Here is a 17,498-nt window from a genome sequence, read left to right as displayed (position 1 = left end):
TAATTGAAACAGTAGAGCTAAAATAGATGTTATACAATTTACGCATGCATGACTTAGAAATTCATAACTTCTAGTGAGGATTATATAAGATAAAGATAACTTATGTAGCATACATTTTCTGTACATAGTTGTAATAAGCTAGCTGTAGCCTGTAGCCTGTAGCCTGTAGCCTGTAGCCTGTAGCCTGTAGCCTGTAGCCTGTAGCCTGTAGCTAGCTAACAAACTCTCATTTGCACACTAACAGTTTCAATCTTTAATTATCTATGTGAATAAACCTTTTGAAATAAACGCCAATATTACTCAAATTGAAGTCTCTTGCAATATATCCTATGTGATTAACAAATCTATTATGCAAAACATGTAAAACATTTTTGCCTGCATTCGTCATGTTTAAGCAAATCATTTCGATAATGCATACTTTCTGCATGAGGAAAATATCTAAGTAATTGCATTAAACAAACTCATGTGTGCATCTTGGAAGTGTGTGGCGGAAAACTTATATAGTTATAATCTATCATGAACCTTATACAATATAAAAATAAAAAATCTAGTTCAGATGAGACAAAGACATAAATACGATACCGTTCTAGATCTATGTAAATCACGTCTAAACAGATTTTTTCTATAAATATATGGATCACATTGTTATATATGTGTGCCTTCCAGTCCACAATAGACCATGTATAAGCAATAATTTGTCCTTTGTTTGTGTGGGTGTGGGGAGAGCAAGGAACTAGAAATTTGTCTTGTGTGTTTGTGTGTGTGTGTGTGTGTGTGAGAGGGAGAGAGAGAGGAGAAGAGTTGGAAGTCTGCACAGAGCTTGAGATGTATAAAGACTTAGCACATGCATGCATGCAGTAAACAGAGTCCTTAATTACAAGTACCACATACTTGTCCTATATCAACTTAACGGCAACCATCATGTGTACATATGTGTATATGCAGGAGTAGGTAGAAGCACAACTATAGAAGAACAAGACAAAAATATTACACAAATTAGATGATATCTAGAAGTCGAAGCCTATTTGATTTTCTTAATGCACTTATCGAAGTGGATGCTTTATATATAAAGCAGGCTGGATAATGACTCAAGTTAAAGCAGCATCTCGTCACCTAAGGCAGCCATTGAAGGTGCAACTTCAACTTCCCATGTGGCAGTATTATTGAATGGCTGTGCAGAAAAAACACCGTGTTGAACCGGAGGTGCAATCATATTAGGATGCTGCTGCTGCTGCTGTTGTTGATTGATCAAGAAGAGATTTTCATTTTCATTGATCAAAGATTCCAGAAACGAAGAAAAAGTATCCTCATCTTCATTTCCATTGAAATGATATTCTTCATTGCTGTGTCCTTGATCACTTTGTAACTCCATAACTAGAGCATCACAATTATCATTCAGCCGGTTATCGTTACCATCTTCGACAACTTCTGGGTTTTGATAATGATCCAGGTTAGTCATATTGAAAGTTTGGCTCACTTTGGTGGCCATAACTCGATATGTCCTGCCAGTTTCTTCTAAATTAACAGATTTCGGGCCTGAATTTTGGTTTGGATCTTTGGCAAACTGAGAGGAATTATGGTCAGGGTTCAATGGCTTGTGGGTCCTTGGATCAATCCCTTGGCTAATCAGCTTCTTGCTAAGATGGGTATTCCAGTAGTTCTTGATCTCATTGTCTGTGCGTCCTGGAATCCTCCCAGCTATCAAGGACCACCTGAAGCGAAAATTAAAAATTAACCAGAAAAATTCTAAATGATTATGCAATTAATGACTCAAAAACCTCAAAAACAAAACAAGATAAAAAGAAGATTAATACTTCAAAATTTTGGAACCAGTAATCAGAAGTTGACATTCAAAAGCTCGATCGATTGCAAATATATCTCATCATGTCCATGGGATTCTTGAACTACCATAAACTCTTACCTACCAATATATCTACCTTTACTCAGAAAAAGAGAGAGACAGTGAAGAACCGAAATGATACTCTACAACAGAAGCTAATTTTGGAACTTTAGATGATTTGAAAAGGCTTAAGAATCTAAAATTATAATATCTTAAAGGGAAAACTCGAGGAGATATGGAAAGAAAAGTGACAAACTGATGACCCATCTCAAAGAGGAAAAAAAAAAAAAGGAAAAAGGCAGAAACCCTAATGTAATAACTGATCCAATTCTAAGAATATCCGTAATATTGATGCTCAAAAGTGTCTTGAGGGAGAGTGCACAGAAGAAACCCTAAAAAGCAACAGAAGGAGGGGAGAAGAAAAAGAAGAAAATACTGTAACTTATAACAAATCAGTAAAACAACAGCAGATCTTGCAGCCTGACATAAACAAACAAAATTAATTAATTAGCTCAGACAGTTCCTAATCCATAATCCAATTAATCATGTGTATATACCTGTTACCGAGCAACCTATGAAGCCTAAGAATGATATCTTCCTCATCTGGAGCAATACGGCCTCTCTTAACAGAAGGACGGAGATAATTCATCCACCGGAGGCGACAACTCTTTCCACATCTAAGCAGCCCCGCCCTACTAGGCAGCGTACGCCATCGTCCAGTTCCTTCCTTCTTGACGTAGCTGGACAAGAGCTCGTCCTCTTCTGGAGTCCAAGGCCCTCTCTTTATTCCCACTTTGGTGCAGCATGGTGTAGTAGTAGTAGTGGTAGTCTTCCTGGAGATGGGCGAAGATGGGTTCTTCATAGTCAATAACTAAAACCCTTCTTTGATCGCTTTCTCTTCCGCTTTGAATATTACAGAGGGAGTCCCTGAGCTCGCGTTGCTTGGATTCTCGACAAGTGAGGTGTTGGGGAGGTGGTGGTTTTGATTTATAGACAAAGGAGACATAAAGGTCAAGAGAGAGAAAGAAAAGGTGGATCCAGGAATCTGGAAACAAGTTTATCTGGACTAAGTTTCCAACAGTGGCACTTTCTTTAAAAAAAAAAAAAAATTCTCATAGTTTTTATTTATATATATATAAAAATTTCTGGTAAATTGATACTCAAAGCAAATAACCAATAAAAATATGCAATAACATACTATTATCAATAATATTAAAATAATTTTTAAAAATTTGTAATACCATTTAATTTTTTTTTATCATCTCAAATAGGAATTTAGCTAAACACTTTATATTAATCATATTTTCTTCATTTAAAAAATGCATTTCTTTAATCCATATTTAAAATTAAAGGCAAAGTTATTTTTAGAGACCATCAGAATATTATTGAAAAATATATTTTTAATGTAATAATTAAATGATATAAAAAATTATAAAAACTCCAAATACCTAATATGAATTGTTGTTAATTTATTATTGTGACCTAATACTTTTTCCATTGTATAAAAATAAAATGATATAGCTGTTTTTTATATAGCACTGTTAAAATGGATTTAAGCTTGTAGAAGACTCAGAATCCCCTGTATTTTTTTCGTATAATTCGTATTAAAGTTATAGTGTTTTTTTTTTTTAAAAAACTTATGGGTAGCTTTGATTTTTAGATTTATGAATCTCTGATAGAGGGATTCTCTTGTTTGTAGCGGATGCTCTTCTAATTGGGTTTTTGAGATTTCAGTTGATGGAAACTCTTGTGTGTGGATAGCAGTGGCAACTCCAGAGATTGCTCAGTCGGACTGTTTGCATTTAGCTTCTCTCAAGCTTTCTGCGAATGCCGGTGAGCTTAGCCTTATGATTTTGTTAGTGTTGTGTTGTTTGTGCTCCATTTGTTTGGCGATATGTCAATGGCCCAAATGTTTTGGCAATGGATTGGGTTGAGTTGTTTCCACTGTGACTTGATTTGAATTGGGTCGATGAATTTGGGTTGTAAAAGTTTTATGGGCTTTATAATCTGGACCATACAATGCATCTTTTGTGGGTATAAAAAAAAATCTTTAGTGTATATCTTTGGGGTAGAAAACAACAATACATTACAGAGTACAGATGCATTGTATGGTTAAGCTATTGAGGCAACTTCAGGAGACGTTGCTGCCTGCCACACTAGCATCAACTTGGTCATCCTTGGAGCCATAAAAGCAACTTTACTCTTATATCATTTTAACATTTTAAGAAATGGGCCGGGCTAACTTTACACAAAAATTAATTTTAAGAGGAGAGGAGAGGGGAGCCCAACACTTTTTTGAATTGAAACCAAAGGAATGACAAAGACCAGCTAATAAGAAAGGAGCAAAAGGATTCTCGTGAAAGAGCAGGCTCAATTGGTGACATATCATGTTTACCCACTTTGTTTTAAAAAATAGATAAATGATTCAAATATCATAATTAGATATAGATGGTCCCCTAGGGTTTTTACCAAATGTGGCATCTTTCTATTTATTTATTCATTCTCATTATGATTATTGTTTTTGCACAAAGCATCTTTCTATATCTAGTTAAGCATTTTGCGAAAGTGCAAGACACCGAAAGGGACCATGTCTCTGCTGTTCACAATGTCCGCAAACTATTCAATTCATGACTCTTTCTACAATTTTCCATTTGCCTCCTCAAACTGCTGTGTATTATTTTAGTATATATAATTTAATATTTGAAATTTATTGATTCGATTAATATGTATTTACATCGAATATGTCTATTAATCAAAACGTGTTCTCTTAAAATTTAAAAATTTTTTATAATTAAAGGAAAAATTATTTTTTAATCCCTGAATTTTTACGTAATTAACACTTATGTCCCTCTATTTTGGAACACGTAAATTGACAAAATTAACCCTCACTAAAAATTCCGCTATTTCAAAATCACAAAACCTAAATCCAAATACCTCTTCTTCTTCTTCTTCCTACCTTTTCTGCAATTGGAGCCTACCCTTTCTGCAACTGAAGAAAACATGAAAGAAAAAAAATTAGGATTTCACATTGAGAGAAGGGTATTTTTGGAAAAAATTATCACCTCTCACATTTGACTCTTTGACCAAACGGTTTAAATGAACGGAAGGATTGCGAATTTGGACAGAATAGAAAGTGAGGGACTTAAGTGTTGGGTCGCCAAAATAGAGAGACAGAAGTGTTAATTACGTTAAACCTCAAGAACTAAAAAGTAATTTTTCCATAATTAAATTCGAATTTATTATTATTATTAGTATTAGTATTTTGAAATCATACTTAGATAATCAAATTAATAGTCTTATCTGATAAGTATAATCATAATTATTATCTTAATTAGATAAGTATTAATACAATTAATATAATGCAAAGATAGAAGAAGTTGTGCATGGTGATGTAAGAAGAGGTTAGAACCAACGCAGCGTGCACGATGATATTCTTTGTCTGCTTAGCACTTGACCAGGTCTGTGTTTTTCTCCTGTACCATGGTTTGGATCTTGCTTCTTGGGTTATCTTCAGCTTCATTTTGTTGCCTCCAAGTGGCAGCCATTTGAGCCTTCAGCTCTCTCTTGTCATAAGTTGACCAAGTTAGAGAGAAGAGAAAACCAAAACAAAAAAAACTTTTGGGCAATTAGTATGCTAAGATACCTAGTTTATGTCCCATGTTTTGTCCCCTTTTCTCACTTGGGATTAACCCTTTGTGTTTGTGTAATGACTTTTATGCCCCCAAACAGTTTCCAAGTTCTTTTCATACTCTTTCCTGTTATTTTCTTAAGTGGGGTTCTATGGAAATAAATTATGAAGTTATTAATATTTAAAAATGGGGTTTCTGAACTCAATTTGTAATATAAATTTATTAAATTCTTGTTTACACTTGATTTTCTTGCAAATAGAGAAAGGGGTGTTTCATTCTTTTCATACTGCCGTTATGTTAATGAAATTCTTTGACTGGCTGCATTAACCATGCCTTTAAATTTCCATCACAAGCAAATGTGAGGACAAGCCAGTCATTTTGGCTAATGCAAGAGAAAGGATTCTCATTTGAGAGGTAAGTTGTCTACATTGGAAAATGTGATAGCTACAAGCTTACAACCACAAAAAGACAACCTTGTATTTCTCTATCCCCTTTCCACCAAATTGCTCCTAGAAAACTCAAGGGAACCTTTAAACTATATATATATATATCCATTGAAAATCAACCAAGGACATGTAGACAGGCACTAGATATTTCTTTGGAGTGGTAGAAAAGCTCAATTTTCTTGTTGTTATCTCTTCTTCTTGTACAAAATTCTCAATGGAAATTCAGTTCCAACAACAAAAGCAGCATAAGAAATCTGGTGTTCTGATGAACAAGACAAGCAAATTCAAGGGAAGAAATAAGTCTAACAACAACAACAACAAGTTTGTTGGTGTTAGGCAAAGGCCTTCAGGGAGATGGGTCGCTGAGATCAAAGACACGACACAAAAGATAAGGATGTGGCTCGGCACCTTTGAGACAGCTGAAGAAGCTGCAAGAGCTTATGATCAAGCTGCCTGTCTTCTTCGCGGATCAAATACTCGCACCAACTTCATCACTCATGTCTCCTTGGATTCTCCTCTTGCTTCCAGGATTCGAAATCTTCTCAACAATAAGAAATCAGGACAAGAACAGCCAAGGGAAGAGGAAAATCTTGAAATCTCCACCCCATCAACCAGTATCCTCAGCAGGGAAAATCTTGAAGTCTCTACACCATCAAACAGTACCCTTAGCAGTAGCAGCAGCGCCAGTGATACCAATACTCCTTCTAATGAGATAATCAATGATACCCAGTTCTTTGATAATGTCTACAAACCAGACATGAGCAATTGCAGAGAGGAATTTGAATTGGGTTCTTCACCTTCTGATCTTTCATGGAGTTCTGGACCTGGGTTTGACAGGTTTCCATTTTCTCAGGAGGTTCTGGACTTCCCCAGACATACGCTGTTGCCGGAAACAATTACAAGTCATCTGGAGTTCACAGAATTTGATAGGATGAAAGTGGAGAGACAGATATCAGCATCTTTATATGCCATGAATGGAGTGCAGGAGTATATGGAAACAGTTCATGATCCTGTTGAAGCTTTCTGGGATCTCCCACCAATATATTAATTACTCTATTCTCTTTTTTTCCCTTTTTTGTTTTTATATGATGGGCTGCGAAGATAGAAGAACAGACATCAGTTAGAAACTTGTTCAGCTGCTGTTTAGAAAATGCTAAGGGCATAATTTACGGGAATTAGTTATCTCTTGTGTTTCAAGAAAGTCTTCGTAATTATCGATGAGTGCAAAGTCTAAGCAATCATGTCTGACAACTTGTTTTAAAAAACTAATAAAAAAAACTTTGGGGTTTACAATTTTAGAAGTTATCTGTTTGTCTAACATTGAAAAGCATGTTGCAACCTCAAATGGGGAACTCTCCAAGGACCCTACAGCCAATGACCATTCAAACAATCAAGTGGCAGTTTATGCTAAAGTTACCTAAAGCTCAAACGCCTGTGACATGCTAACACTTGACTTTTTTAGAAAATACTTTCAATCATTGTTGCTGACAGCAATATTCGTAGAAGTTGAAGTTGAAGTTGGCATTTTACAATGAAAGGTGGATTCTGTTCAGATTCTTCAACCTAAGAAAGTTACAATCTTGAAAACTATGAGTAATTACATGGAAAAAATATCAGAGAAAGAATCATATATATTCTTTGAAGTGTGTTTCCTGATAAGTGTTTGCAATTTTCAGATTTCAGTAGTTGTGAAACCAGCACAAGATGTTACAATTTTTTTTATTTAAAAAAAGATCTATCAGACAGCAGATTGCCATGAAGGGTTGCCATTGCTAGGAGTTGAAGGTCATGCCCAGATTTGTGGATTAGGTGGATTGGCCTCCTTTTATCCGGCATAGCTAACGCTCCCAGTCACTTTCAGATGATATCATTGCTTGATGTACAGACACATTTCTTGCTGCAAAAACAGAGAATTTTTTTTATAAAGAACAGATATTTTTCCAAATTCTATCTTCCCTTAGATCAGGCAATTTGTTAGTTTTTTAATTAAAATCTTTTTGCATTTTTATACCTTATTTTCTACTCTTAAATGCTACACTTTTGAGCTTGAGTTGGAATACTCATGTTTATTTTCCAAAAAAATATTTTCATATTTTTGAAATTTGAGATTACACAAATTGATCAATAGAAAATATTTTATTTATAAAGAAATATTATATTATATTATTCATATTTCTGAAACATGATATACCTCCTTTTTAAAAAAAAATTAATTCAATTACTAAATTTTAGTAATCTTATTCATACACCAAAATTTTCTAAAATTTATTGTCATTTATTATTTTTTTAATATTACAATCAAACGATGGATATATAAACTTTTCTTCCATTTTTTTTTTCCAATTTAAAGAGAAAATGAGAGTATATTATAAAATTTTTTTCTTCCCTCTCTAGTTTCCTCTCACCCAGATAAAAATTGAATGAAAAATAAAATTATTTTTCTCTCAATGATTTTCTCGCCATCCAATCATGGGTTACAGGGTTAGTATCCAAGGTGACGGCTTGTCGTATCGTGCCAGCTGCAAAACGTAAATCGTTAGCCTTATACGACATGTCATTTCATGTCCGTTTTACAAAACGACTTCTAAGTTAGTTACCATCGAACGACCGCTATCTATCTAAACTAGAAAGAGGATAGGACAAGCAAGGCGCTTCCAGAATTTGTTGTAGATAGGCCAAACGGAGAGCGGAGATGCTTACTTTGACGAATTAGTTGCGGAACAAAACATTAGAAATGGCAGGAGCAGGTGCTGTGAAAGCGGTGGCACTCATCACCGGAGAACCCCATGTCAAAGGCTCTCTTCAGTTCGTCCAACGCCCCAATGGTCTGTTCCTTTCTCTTCCTCTGTGTGTATGTGTGTTCTTTAAGCTTAAATAGTGGATTTATTTTTTTTGTTTTTTTGTTGATTATGCCAATACCCGTAATACAGGGCCTACCCATATCACAGGGAAGATAACAGGCCTATCACCAGGCCTTCATGGCTTCCATATTCATGCTCTTGGTGACACCACCAATGGCTGTAATTCCACTGGTATTCAGTCTCCTTATCCGTGCTTCTGTAAATACTGAAGTATAAATTCTCTGGGTTTGAAAGTGTCTTTAGACTTAATTTCTTTCTCTTTGGTGTTCTTTCGTTTTCCAAAGTTTCTTTTTTCCGGCGCATTTTATCTATTCCTTTTTGTTGAATTTGAGCTGGGTTTTTGAATTTAACCAATATGGTTTCGATTTTTGTTATCTTGTAAGTGGGTTTAATTTGTGGGCTGCAGTTAAGATGTCCTGTCACTCACTCTCTCTTCTGAAGTATGTTAAGCTTGAATGTTCCCAAATGCCAAATGCAAATTCCTATTTGATTTTAAGCTCATTGCTCTAAATTCCTAATTACAGTTTATTTTATTGACTGGAATTGCAATCTGTGGTTACTATGTCTTTTAATTATCTTACTTCTTACTTGAACATTAGGACCTCATTTCAATCCATTGAAGAAGGACCATGGAAGTCCAGCGGATGAAGAACGTCACGCAGGGGATTTGGGCAACATTTTTGCTGGCTCAGATGGTATATGCAATTTCTTGTATCCAATGTAGTTTGCTAAGTTGGACAAGACATAGTTGTAATGGTTTAGCTTAATTTGCATGTCACAGGAATAGCTGAGATCTCAGTTAAGGACATGCAGGTAATTCACAAATAACTTAAGGGAAGAGGCATTTTGTTGTCTATTGTGTCTCTTCACTGTTTTCATGATAGCAATTGGAAGTGTTATGATGATCTATATATTAAATGACCAAATGCTGTATTAATTGCAAACAACATGATCTGTATGCTGGCATTTACAGTTCTCCTTTGAGTTCTCCAATCCATGGTTTCATGAAATTTTTACCTTGAATCTGAATACTCTTTCTTGTTTTCAACTTGTAGATACCACTGAGTGGGCCACATTCCATATTGGGGAGGGCGGTTGTTGTGCATGCTGATCCTGATGATCTTGGAAAAGGTAAATGTTTTATGTATTTTTTGCACAAACATCAGCATACTACGTTTTTCTTGCATCCTTGGACCTGGTGGACTAGTTTAGCAGAGGACCAAATCCTTGGCAACACCTGACAAAATACAGTTCCTCTTTCTGCTATGCTTATGCCTATCATGTTATGGTGTGACGTAATTGTTAATCAGCAATTCAGCATCATTGCATATCTGTAGCCAGTTGCTCAACATTTGTTAAATTGATAGACCTTCATTTATGAAATTTCAATGTTATGATAGCTTCTGCTCATATGATAATTCAGTGAGTTTTCTTCTGCATTTTGTAGAAGCCTCTATTCTGATATGCCTATTTACCAACTAATTTATTTAGTAGTGCATCACACCCTCAGTGTAAGCTAGCGTAGATCTTCATGGTGGAGTTTTCTTTCACTTCTAAATATTGTCTGCATTCTTAACCTTGGTGGAGTTATTTGATTATGAGGCGTCTAATTGTTTTCCAAGGCTATGACTTATTGCTCACTGAGGCATTCCTTCAACTGAGCTCATATTCTGTATAAAAATACATATAATATGTATACAATTATATATTGTCTAAGCTTAGAATGATCATGTTGGCCTGACCTTTCACCGTCCCAGACTTTGCATGAAGAAAGTTGTTTTACAAGAATATAGCCTGTAGTGAAATAAAAGGGTGATACAGAAAGACTATTGCGTAGTTTGGTTTCACTTGAGAAGGGTCTAGGAGGGCTAATTTAGTAATGGTGTTACACTTGCAGTTTTTTCTGTAGAAAAATTTCGTAAGATTGAATTGGATAGAATTTTGAAATCTAAGGATTTGGAGTTTTTATTTCTATTTATGCAAGTATTTGAACTCATAGAAAAGAGGGGGGGAAAATGAAATTATGTAACCAAATCTTAGACGATATTTTGAATTTACACCTTGTTAGTATGTTCTTCAGATTCATCCTCAAATAAATTATCATATATATGCAGGAATCTATGTCCATTTAATTAATCAATCCGATCAAAGAAAATTTATACACCACAGACATCAAAACTAAAATATCACTTTGAAACCTCTCCTATCCAAACACAATCAATCTAATGCATCCTTAAGGACAAGCCTTTCAGTCATTTTGAGATGAAAGGAAAACTTTATATTATTTGATTTTTTTTATGCACAAAGAAGTATATGAAAAGTAAATACATTTGGGTGCCATTGTCCGAATGGGTAGATATTCTTGGTTTATGGTGATTTTGTGTTTGCGAGCGAGTTAGCTTCTCGCATCTGTGGTTCAGCTATTGGCTATTTGGAGGTAACGTTATAAGTTTAACAGGAACCGTGTTGCCCATTTTTGGATAGCCATTTGAGGAGGTTGAAATATCAGTTTGGATTGGAGTCTTGCTTTCATGGAAATGTACGTTTGTGTGTGTGTGTGTGTGTGTGTATGTATTGCATTTTCATATTCATAATTTGTTAACAATATTAAAATAGATTATTACATTACCACATATTGGATCATGTTTCTGAGTTTTTAGACCATATATATAATTACAAAAACTGATGCTCAGGTGGACATGAACTTAGCAAGACTACTGGGAATGCTGGTGCCAGAGTTGGATGTGGTAATACTTCTGTTTATCCTTTTTTTGAATGTTGCAAATTTTAGTAACTTCTAGGAGATGAAATCTATTAACTGTGACCTATGATTGCATTTTCTTTATTTAATTAAACCCTTTCACTTTTATCTGGAAGTCTGACATGTCTGACATTGAGTTTGGCAGGCATCATTGGACTTCAATCATCTGTTTAGATTGATAAGATGTTTTTCTGGGAAAAGGAAAATGAAGAAAGAAAATTTTCGTAAATTTTGCTGGGCCTGTCAATTACACATTGCTGAAGTTGTAGCATTTCACTCAAAATTATGTAATGTAGTCACTCAATAAACAAATTGTCAATATATCATAATGGACTTTGAAAGCTTTATTGTACTACATCTGATACCTGAAAGATACACTTTCATATGGCAATTGATGTCTCTATTCCATAATTAATAAATTGCATGACCACTCAGGCTGGTTTTCAAGTGACCTCGTAGCTCATACCAGTACAAATTGTAAGGCAGGTGGCACAGGATTGCTGCAATTCTAGATGGTTTAGAGAGGAGATATGAGAATTCCAGAGATCTGTTGACATGGGCTTTTATGGCCATAACGGACTCCACAAACTACCTCTGAACTTGTTAACCAATCACACGTAAAATTAATTCCAGAACCCTGAACGATACTGGATAATAGCCCTAAATTGGATCTTTTTTACAATTTCTTGCTCAAAATCATGTGGCCATTGTTGAAATAGTCTAGGAAACGACGTGCAGAATCCCTAATCCCACTCCACTATCGTCAGACCCTTGCATCAGATTTTAGCCTTAGTTCTAACAGACATTTTTAACCATACTCAAACCTTGCATTCTAACAGACATTTTTAACCATACTCAAACCTTGCGCTGGAATCTAATAATACATGCAACACAGTGAACAACTCACAACTGTAACATCCAAACCCAAGTCTGGTATTTCATTGAAAGCAACATTTTGTTTCAGCCAGTATCATTAAAACCTACAGGATACTAATTGAACCACACAAGTTAAATTGTAAACTTGACATCCGAAGGATCGCGTGATCAGGGAATGAACTAGAAGTATGAAGCAGGGACCCGGAAAGGACCCTCTACATTTCAATTGCTCATCCAGCTTCATAACCGCTGATACTTTTATCCTCTCAACCATGTGTTTCTATATGATGAGTTGTCACGCAAAGACGCATCATGGGGCTTGTATTCCATAACGTAGCTGTGGGGAAGCTTTAAGTGCCTTTTGATCGAATCCCTTAGAGCCATCACAGCCTAATGTAACATAAAAGCAATAATAAGGGTTGTTGCATAGAGTGCACCAAAGGAGGGAACAGAATAATTAGTAAACAGTAATTGCAGACCTGATGATCAGAGGAATTACGATTCCAAACACTCAGTATATCTTCATTAAAACGAATGCTTAGTACTGCACCGCATATGTTATCACCATAATCAAGTTGGTCACCCACTAAGGCAAGCACCTGCATTTGCATGTGAAAGTAAATAATAAAGATCCATTCCAGCATTTCTAATTTAGTGGAAAAGCCAACACTATAGTGGTTAAACCTTACAATTTTCCTGAGCGTGGACTAAAAGAGGGCCACATGATGCAACTAAAATGTGACGTGGAATGCATCTAACTAGTACAGAAATTTACCCAGCGTCAAAACTGTAAACAGTACCTACCACGCAGCATCTTTCTGCCATATAATCAAGCACCCACAGGTAGAGGTTTTGACTAGTTCTATATGAAATTCTAGATAAAATAATCTAAATCAGTTGAAATATAATGCAGCAAGTGCAAGTGTCAAAATAAAATAGTGATGCAAAGTAAGTTGGTATGCACATCACTGGGGATTCCAAAAACTGCAACAGTCGGACAAATAGGGAATACTGAGGTGAACCAAAATCTTAACAACAAATGAAGCAAACTTTCAAGCAACACTAAATTGTCAAAGGCAATAGCAAAGGGCAAAGATATTGCAAACAACAAACATATTCATTTCAGCTTTTTCTCTTACCATGTCCTCCCAAAAGCGACCAGAGACAACTTTTTTGAATCGTATTATCCACTTGCCTCCATTGGAGTTTGCAGAATCCTGATAGATAAAATGTTAAAACTACTTGTGCTTAGCATAAAAATAAGAATATTTGTCAGCAGTTATCAACCAAAACAACAGGTAACCAAAACACATCACAAGGTTAGGCTTATGACTTGACCTCCCATAGAGGACGGATTCCCTCCTTGAAGAGATGTAGATCAGTGGGACTAGGCAAAGATGAAGGCCGAGCCAAGTGGCAATAGCAGACCCAAAAGCCTTCAACCTATATAAAGCAATGCCAAAGATCCGGTTAGCAAAATGAACCATGGAAAACATCTTGTAATTAAGTGAGTACATAACTTAAACTAGTAATCCACATGTTCAATGACAATAGAACTTACTGTACTGAACTCCACAATTTTCTTTATATTATCCTCATATGAAGTTTGTGTTCGAACTCCTGGTGTTCGGCGAGTGTACCAAAATACAAACTTGTGCTGATCACAAACATGGAAAGCCCAGTAAGCACATTGGAACAAAACCATTACGGATTATACATATAAAACAGATATGAGTACAACCACAATATTAGCAAAGGTAAAACACTACAACTGTGGTGTAATATAGTGCACATTACAGTTTGATCTGATGATATAGGCTTCTAAAGCCCCTAAAATATTGACAATTCCAAAGAGAGAAGTTGACCTTGCTTCCACTGTCATGGTTATAATTTATGTATTAAAGGGGCAAGTAAGGATATGTGCAGAGAAATAGAAAGAACAATGTTTCAATCCATTTGCATATTGTTTGAGTGACACAACAGTGAAATGGACTTTAAATTCTGTAGACAGAGTATGCTTGTATGGAACGTGCTTGGAAGATTAACTAATTGGGCATTATTGCTATTGTAAAAGTCGCAAAAAATATTTCTCATCCCTTGTAGAATAAGAGAATCTAAAATGCTTAATTTAAATTGTAATTATACCTTACTTAAGCAAATAAATTTAACAACATTTCCTTTCTGCTTTTTTTTTCTATTTCTTTTTTTTTTCTTCAAGTTTCCAAAGCAACTACAATTATCTTTAAATTCCAAACTTGAAACTCCAATTACACCTTTTTCCAATTAGAGACTCTAGAACAAGGTCATTTGACGTTCCCATTTGAAGTCTCCCCACTCAGGAATCGTTTGTCAATGTTTGTCCTTATAGGTGCCTAAAGTATAGGCCCACAGACAGTTCATAAGCTATAGTTTGTGCATTTCCTGAAAATTCATTGCACTTAATATCGATATATGGATTATAAAAGAGACAAAAAGACATGAAACTCTTGAATCCAATTATAAAACAATGATACATTATAATACAGCCATCAATGCAAATAGACTTTTCATTAACTGAATCATTTGCTTCCATGATTGTAAAGCTTGAATTCTAGGCACTTATGGATTTATACTTATAGTCTTTATTGACAAAGTAAAATTGACAGTGGCTCTTTTTCCAAGCTCGATTTGATTACCTGAAAATCAAGTTTGTGTTGAGCTACCAACTTAAACAAGCAAAAATGGGTTAAATTCTTAATAATCTAAACAAGCATATGTGAAGCTTTTCCAAAAGAGTTGCAACCCATATTTTGAAGCCCGACATCTAAGTTCAATCCTAATATTCTATATATTAATTAAAAGACTTACTAAAGGCCTGTCCTTTCAAAAAAAAACCTAAAAATTAAAGACCACAAGTGATGATCTCGAACTTAAAAAATAACGAAATGATTTAGATATGGTTTCAAAAAAATAACAACTTCTTAGCCTTTAGCCTTAATTTCTCTTAGTAGCATAAATCCAGTATAACCCACTTCAGGAAAAAAAAAATACAAAAATCATAGGAAATGATTCATTGATTGGCTTCATAATTCCTCTAATTCATAGCAAAATAATCAAACTGCAAAAACTAGCAGGGACCGAAGATCTAATCATATAGAATTAAACAACAGATAGACACATAAAAGAGCGAAAGAGAGAACCTTGAGAGGATGCAACCCAGCTTTGAGGTCGCGTGCTTGGCGTTCTTCGGCTTCTTTGTCTATGTTCTCAAGTGATGCTGAATCCAATGTCGTTTGAGCATTATTATTGCTGTTGTTTGTGTTGTTCTCTGTATCCTTCTTCTCAGTGATCTCCATTTTCAAGCTTTTTCGCTGAATCCCAAATCCCAAAACCGCTATCTTATGCCTCTATATTGGGTTTCTCTGAGGTCCAGCGAAGACGATGAAAGAGCCGAAGAGGAAACCGGAGAGAAAAGGAAGTGGAAAGCTACACACGCTTCATTTATTTCACTCGATTGCAGATTTTTGTGGCCTGTTTGGAAACGGTGATAAAATTTCCCGCACTCGGATAGTTTAACTTTATTTATTAGAAGTGGAATTTACACGAGAAAATATTCAATTTTAAAATATTATATATATATCCATTTTGGAACTTTTAATCTTATTATTTATTAGATGGTAGGTTTTAATTTCAGCGCAAGTTTTCTTCCGTGGTCTCGATATTCTAGTCTGTTTTTTTTCTTAAAACTAACTTTTTATTTCGCTTTCTCTTGAAAAATGATATGCGTCAATTAACTATCGATAAAAAAGAACATGTTGTTGTCCTTATTAAGAGTTTCAGAAATATTCCGATCGTCACTTATGATTTCTGTATGATAGAGATATTTCTCACATACAAATCAATTTTCAGAATATGCAAACGTGTTTAGCAGATTTATGGCGGCAATTCTCGGACAGTTATTGCATTGAAGAATTTGGTTTCTAGTTACAAACCGAATATTTTATTTTTTATGAAAACAAAAGTTTTTAGTTCTCGTATGAAATTTTTTCATAATTTTTTATATTTTGATGGTTGTTTCTTAGTCAATAGACAATAATTGAGAGGAGACATTTCATTAATGTGGAAGAGTCATGTGTGTAACAACCCGGAAACCGGACCGCTACCGGCGTTAGGATTCAGATCGACTTAAGGTCGCCGGAACCCGTAGCAAGCCTACTATGCATCCTGAATACCTGATAAAACCCCATACATGATCATACATTTTCATAAAAATTTAAACTTTTCGTATACCAAGCTTGACCTGAGCATACATCAAAACTGGATACATAAAAACCCCATACTAGAGCTCTCATCAAATACTCTAGTTGGGTTAACATGTCATACATCAAGCTTGGTTCAATATATATCATTATTAAAAATATTAACATAAAGATCATGTGCAAAAGGGATTACAATCTATCAATAGGGCCAAGCACAATACTGTAATACCCGGCTAGACCCCGGCTTCGGAATTCCTACCTTCCGGCCGAATCTCCGTTGGAATCCAGAATTCTTGGATGTCGGAGCCTTCTAGAAGGGTAAAATAAAGATTTTCTAAAATGTTTTTATGTTTTTATTATTTTAATGAAGAAAGAAATTGAGTTTTGAAAAAGAAAAGAGCTTGAAGGAAAACCCAGGTTCAGCCGCCAAACCTCATGTTCGGCCGCTGAACATGGGGCGGATGCGGAGGCACTTTTGGCCCCCGAGTTTTCTCTCTCCATTTCCGGAAAAGGTGAGTCTCCGCCACCCCTTGTCGATCTTGTGCTTTTCCTTCAAGTCTCTCATGATTTTTATGAGTTTTTACCTTTGTTTTGAAGATTTTAAGCTAAGATCAAAGTTTTGAAGCTTGGAGACCCCCGGAGCTCATCCCTCCATATCTCCAAGTTTGGGATCACATCTCCTCTCGATTTTCAAGAGGTAAGTGTAGATCCTCCTCTTCTTTTAGGTTTTAAGTAAGTTTTAAGGGGTTTTATGGGTGTTTAATGCATGTTTAGGCTAGTTGTAAAATGTTAGGGTTTATGTTAGTTTAATGTTACATGTGATGCTATGATGTTGTTTGTTGGGGTA

General features: G+C 35.3%; 4 protein-coding genes across 5 annotated transcripts; 2 read left to right on the top strand and 2 right to left on the bottom strand.

The window, feature by feature from the left end:
* Positions 1-244: 244 nt before the first annotated feature.
* Positions 245-2,890, bottom strand: LOC110620710 (transcription repressor MYB5). Its single transcript, XM_021764529.2, has 2 exons — positions 2,398-2,890; positions 245-1,712 (listed from the first exon to the last, which is right to left on the bottom strand). Exons 1-2 carry the CDS (start codon positions 2,700-2,702, stop codon positions 1,094-1,096), a joined length of 924 nt encoding a protein of 307 aa, XP_021620221.1. The 5' UTR covers positions 2,703-2,890; the 3' UTR covers positions 245-1,093.
* Positions 2,891-6,024: 3,134 nt separating this feature from the next.
* LOC110621419 (ethylene-responsive transcription factor ERN1) lies at positions 6,025-7,136 on the top strand. Its single transcript, XM_021765699.2, has one exon. It carries the CDS (start codon positions 6,130-6,132, stop codon positions 6,961-6,963), a length of 834 nt encoding a protein of 277 aa, XP_021621391.1. The 5' UTR covers positions 6,025-6,129; the 3' UTR covers positions 6,964-7,136.
* Positions 7,137-8,537: 1,401 nt separating this feature from the next.
* LOC110620922 (superoxide dismutase [Cu-Zn] 2) lies at positions 8,538-11,988 on the top strand. Of its 2 annotated transcripts, XR_006351715.1 has the most exons (8): positions 8,538-8,740; positions 8,846-8,947; positions 9,376-9,471; positions 9,558-9,589; positions 9,832-9,907; positions 11,235-11,315; positions 11,470-11,523; positions 11,683-11,988. XR_006351715.1 is itself a non-coding variant. In XM_021764868.2 (7 exons), exons 1-7 carry the CDS (start codon positions 8,650-8,652, stop codon positions 11,709-11,711), a joined length of 480 nt encoding a protein of 159 aa, XP_021620560.1. In that variant the 5' UTR covers positions 8,541-8,649; the 3' UTR covers positions 11,712-11,988. The 2 variants fall into 2 exon arrangements, 1 of the variants encoding a protein (XP_021620560.1); XM_021764868.2 differs by lacking the exon at positions 11,235-11,315 and having other exon boundaries at positions 8,541-8,740.
* A 459-nt stretch (positions 11,989-12,447) lies between these two features.
* Positions 12,448-15,877, bottom strand: LOC110620921 (eukaryotic translation initiation factor NCBP). The gene is made up of 6 exons (XM_021764867.2): positions 15,593-15,877; positions 13,975-14,070; positions 13,752-13,856; positions 13,553-13,630; positions 12,893-13,012; positions 12,448-12,803 (listed from the first exon to the last, which is right to left on the bottom strand). Exons 1-6 carry the CDS (start codon positions 15,746-15,748, stop codon positions 12,672-12,674), a joined length of 687 nt encoding a protein of 228 aa, XP_021620559.1. The 5' UTR covers positions 15,749-15,877; the 3' UTR covers positions 12,448-12,671.
* Positions 15,878-17,498: the final 1,621 nt, after the last annotated feature.

Source organism: Manihot esculenta, chromosome 8 (genome assembly GCF_001659605.2).
Source record: "Manihot esculenta cultivar AM560-2 chromosome 8, M.esculenta_v8, whole genome shotgun sequence".
In the NCBI taxonomy this organism is placed as follows: domain Eukaryota; kingdom Viridiplantae; phylum Streptophyta; class Magnoliopsida; order Malpighiales; family Euphorbiaceae; genus Manihot; species Manihot esculenta.
Note: the sequence above shows the minus strand (reverse complement) of the source record. Positions and strands in the feature narration are given on the sequence as shown.

Excerpts from the sequence above, each read along its gene's own strand:
- LOC110620710 (XM_021764529.2), bottom strand. The coding sequence starts at position 2,702 with ATGAAGAACCCATCTTCGCCCATCTCCAGGAAGACTACCACTACTACT. Across the intron at positions 1,713-2,397 it reads CATAGGTTGCTCGGTAACAG|GTGGTCCTTGATAGCTGGGA; the intron begins GTATATACACAT and ends TTTTCGCTTCAG.
- LOC110621419 (XM_021765699.2), top strand. The coding sequence starts at position 6,130 with ATGGAAATTCAGTTCCAACAACAAAAGCAGCATAAGAAATCTGGTGTT.
- LOC110620922 (XM_021764868.2), top strand. The coding sequence starts at position 8,650 with ATGGCAGGAGCAGGTGCTGTGAAAGCGGTGGCACTCATCACCGGAGAA. Across the intron at positions 8,741-8,845 it reads GTTCGTCCAACGCCCCAATG|GGCCTACCCATATCACAGGG; the intron begins GTCTGTTCCTTT and ends CCCGTAATACAG. Across the intron at positions 9,908-11,469 it reads TCCTGATGATCTTGGAAAAG|GTGGACATGAACTTAGCAAG; the intron begins GTAAATGTTTTA and ends ACTGATGCTCAG.
- LOC110620921 (XM_021764867.2), bottom strand. The coding sequence starts at position 15,748 with ATGGAGATCACTGAGAAGAAGGATACAGAGAACAACACAAACAACAGC. Across the intron at positions 13,631-13,751 it reads GAATCCGTCCTCTATGGGAG|GATTCTGCAAACTCCAATGG; the intron begins GTCAAGTCATAA and ends TTTATCTATCAG. Across the intron at positions 12,804-12,892 it reads GTAATTCCTCTGATCATCAG|GCTGTGATGGCTCTAAGGGA; the intron begins GTCTGCAATTAC and ends ATGTTACATTAG.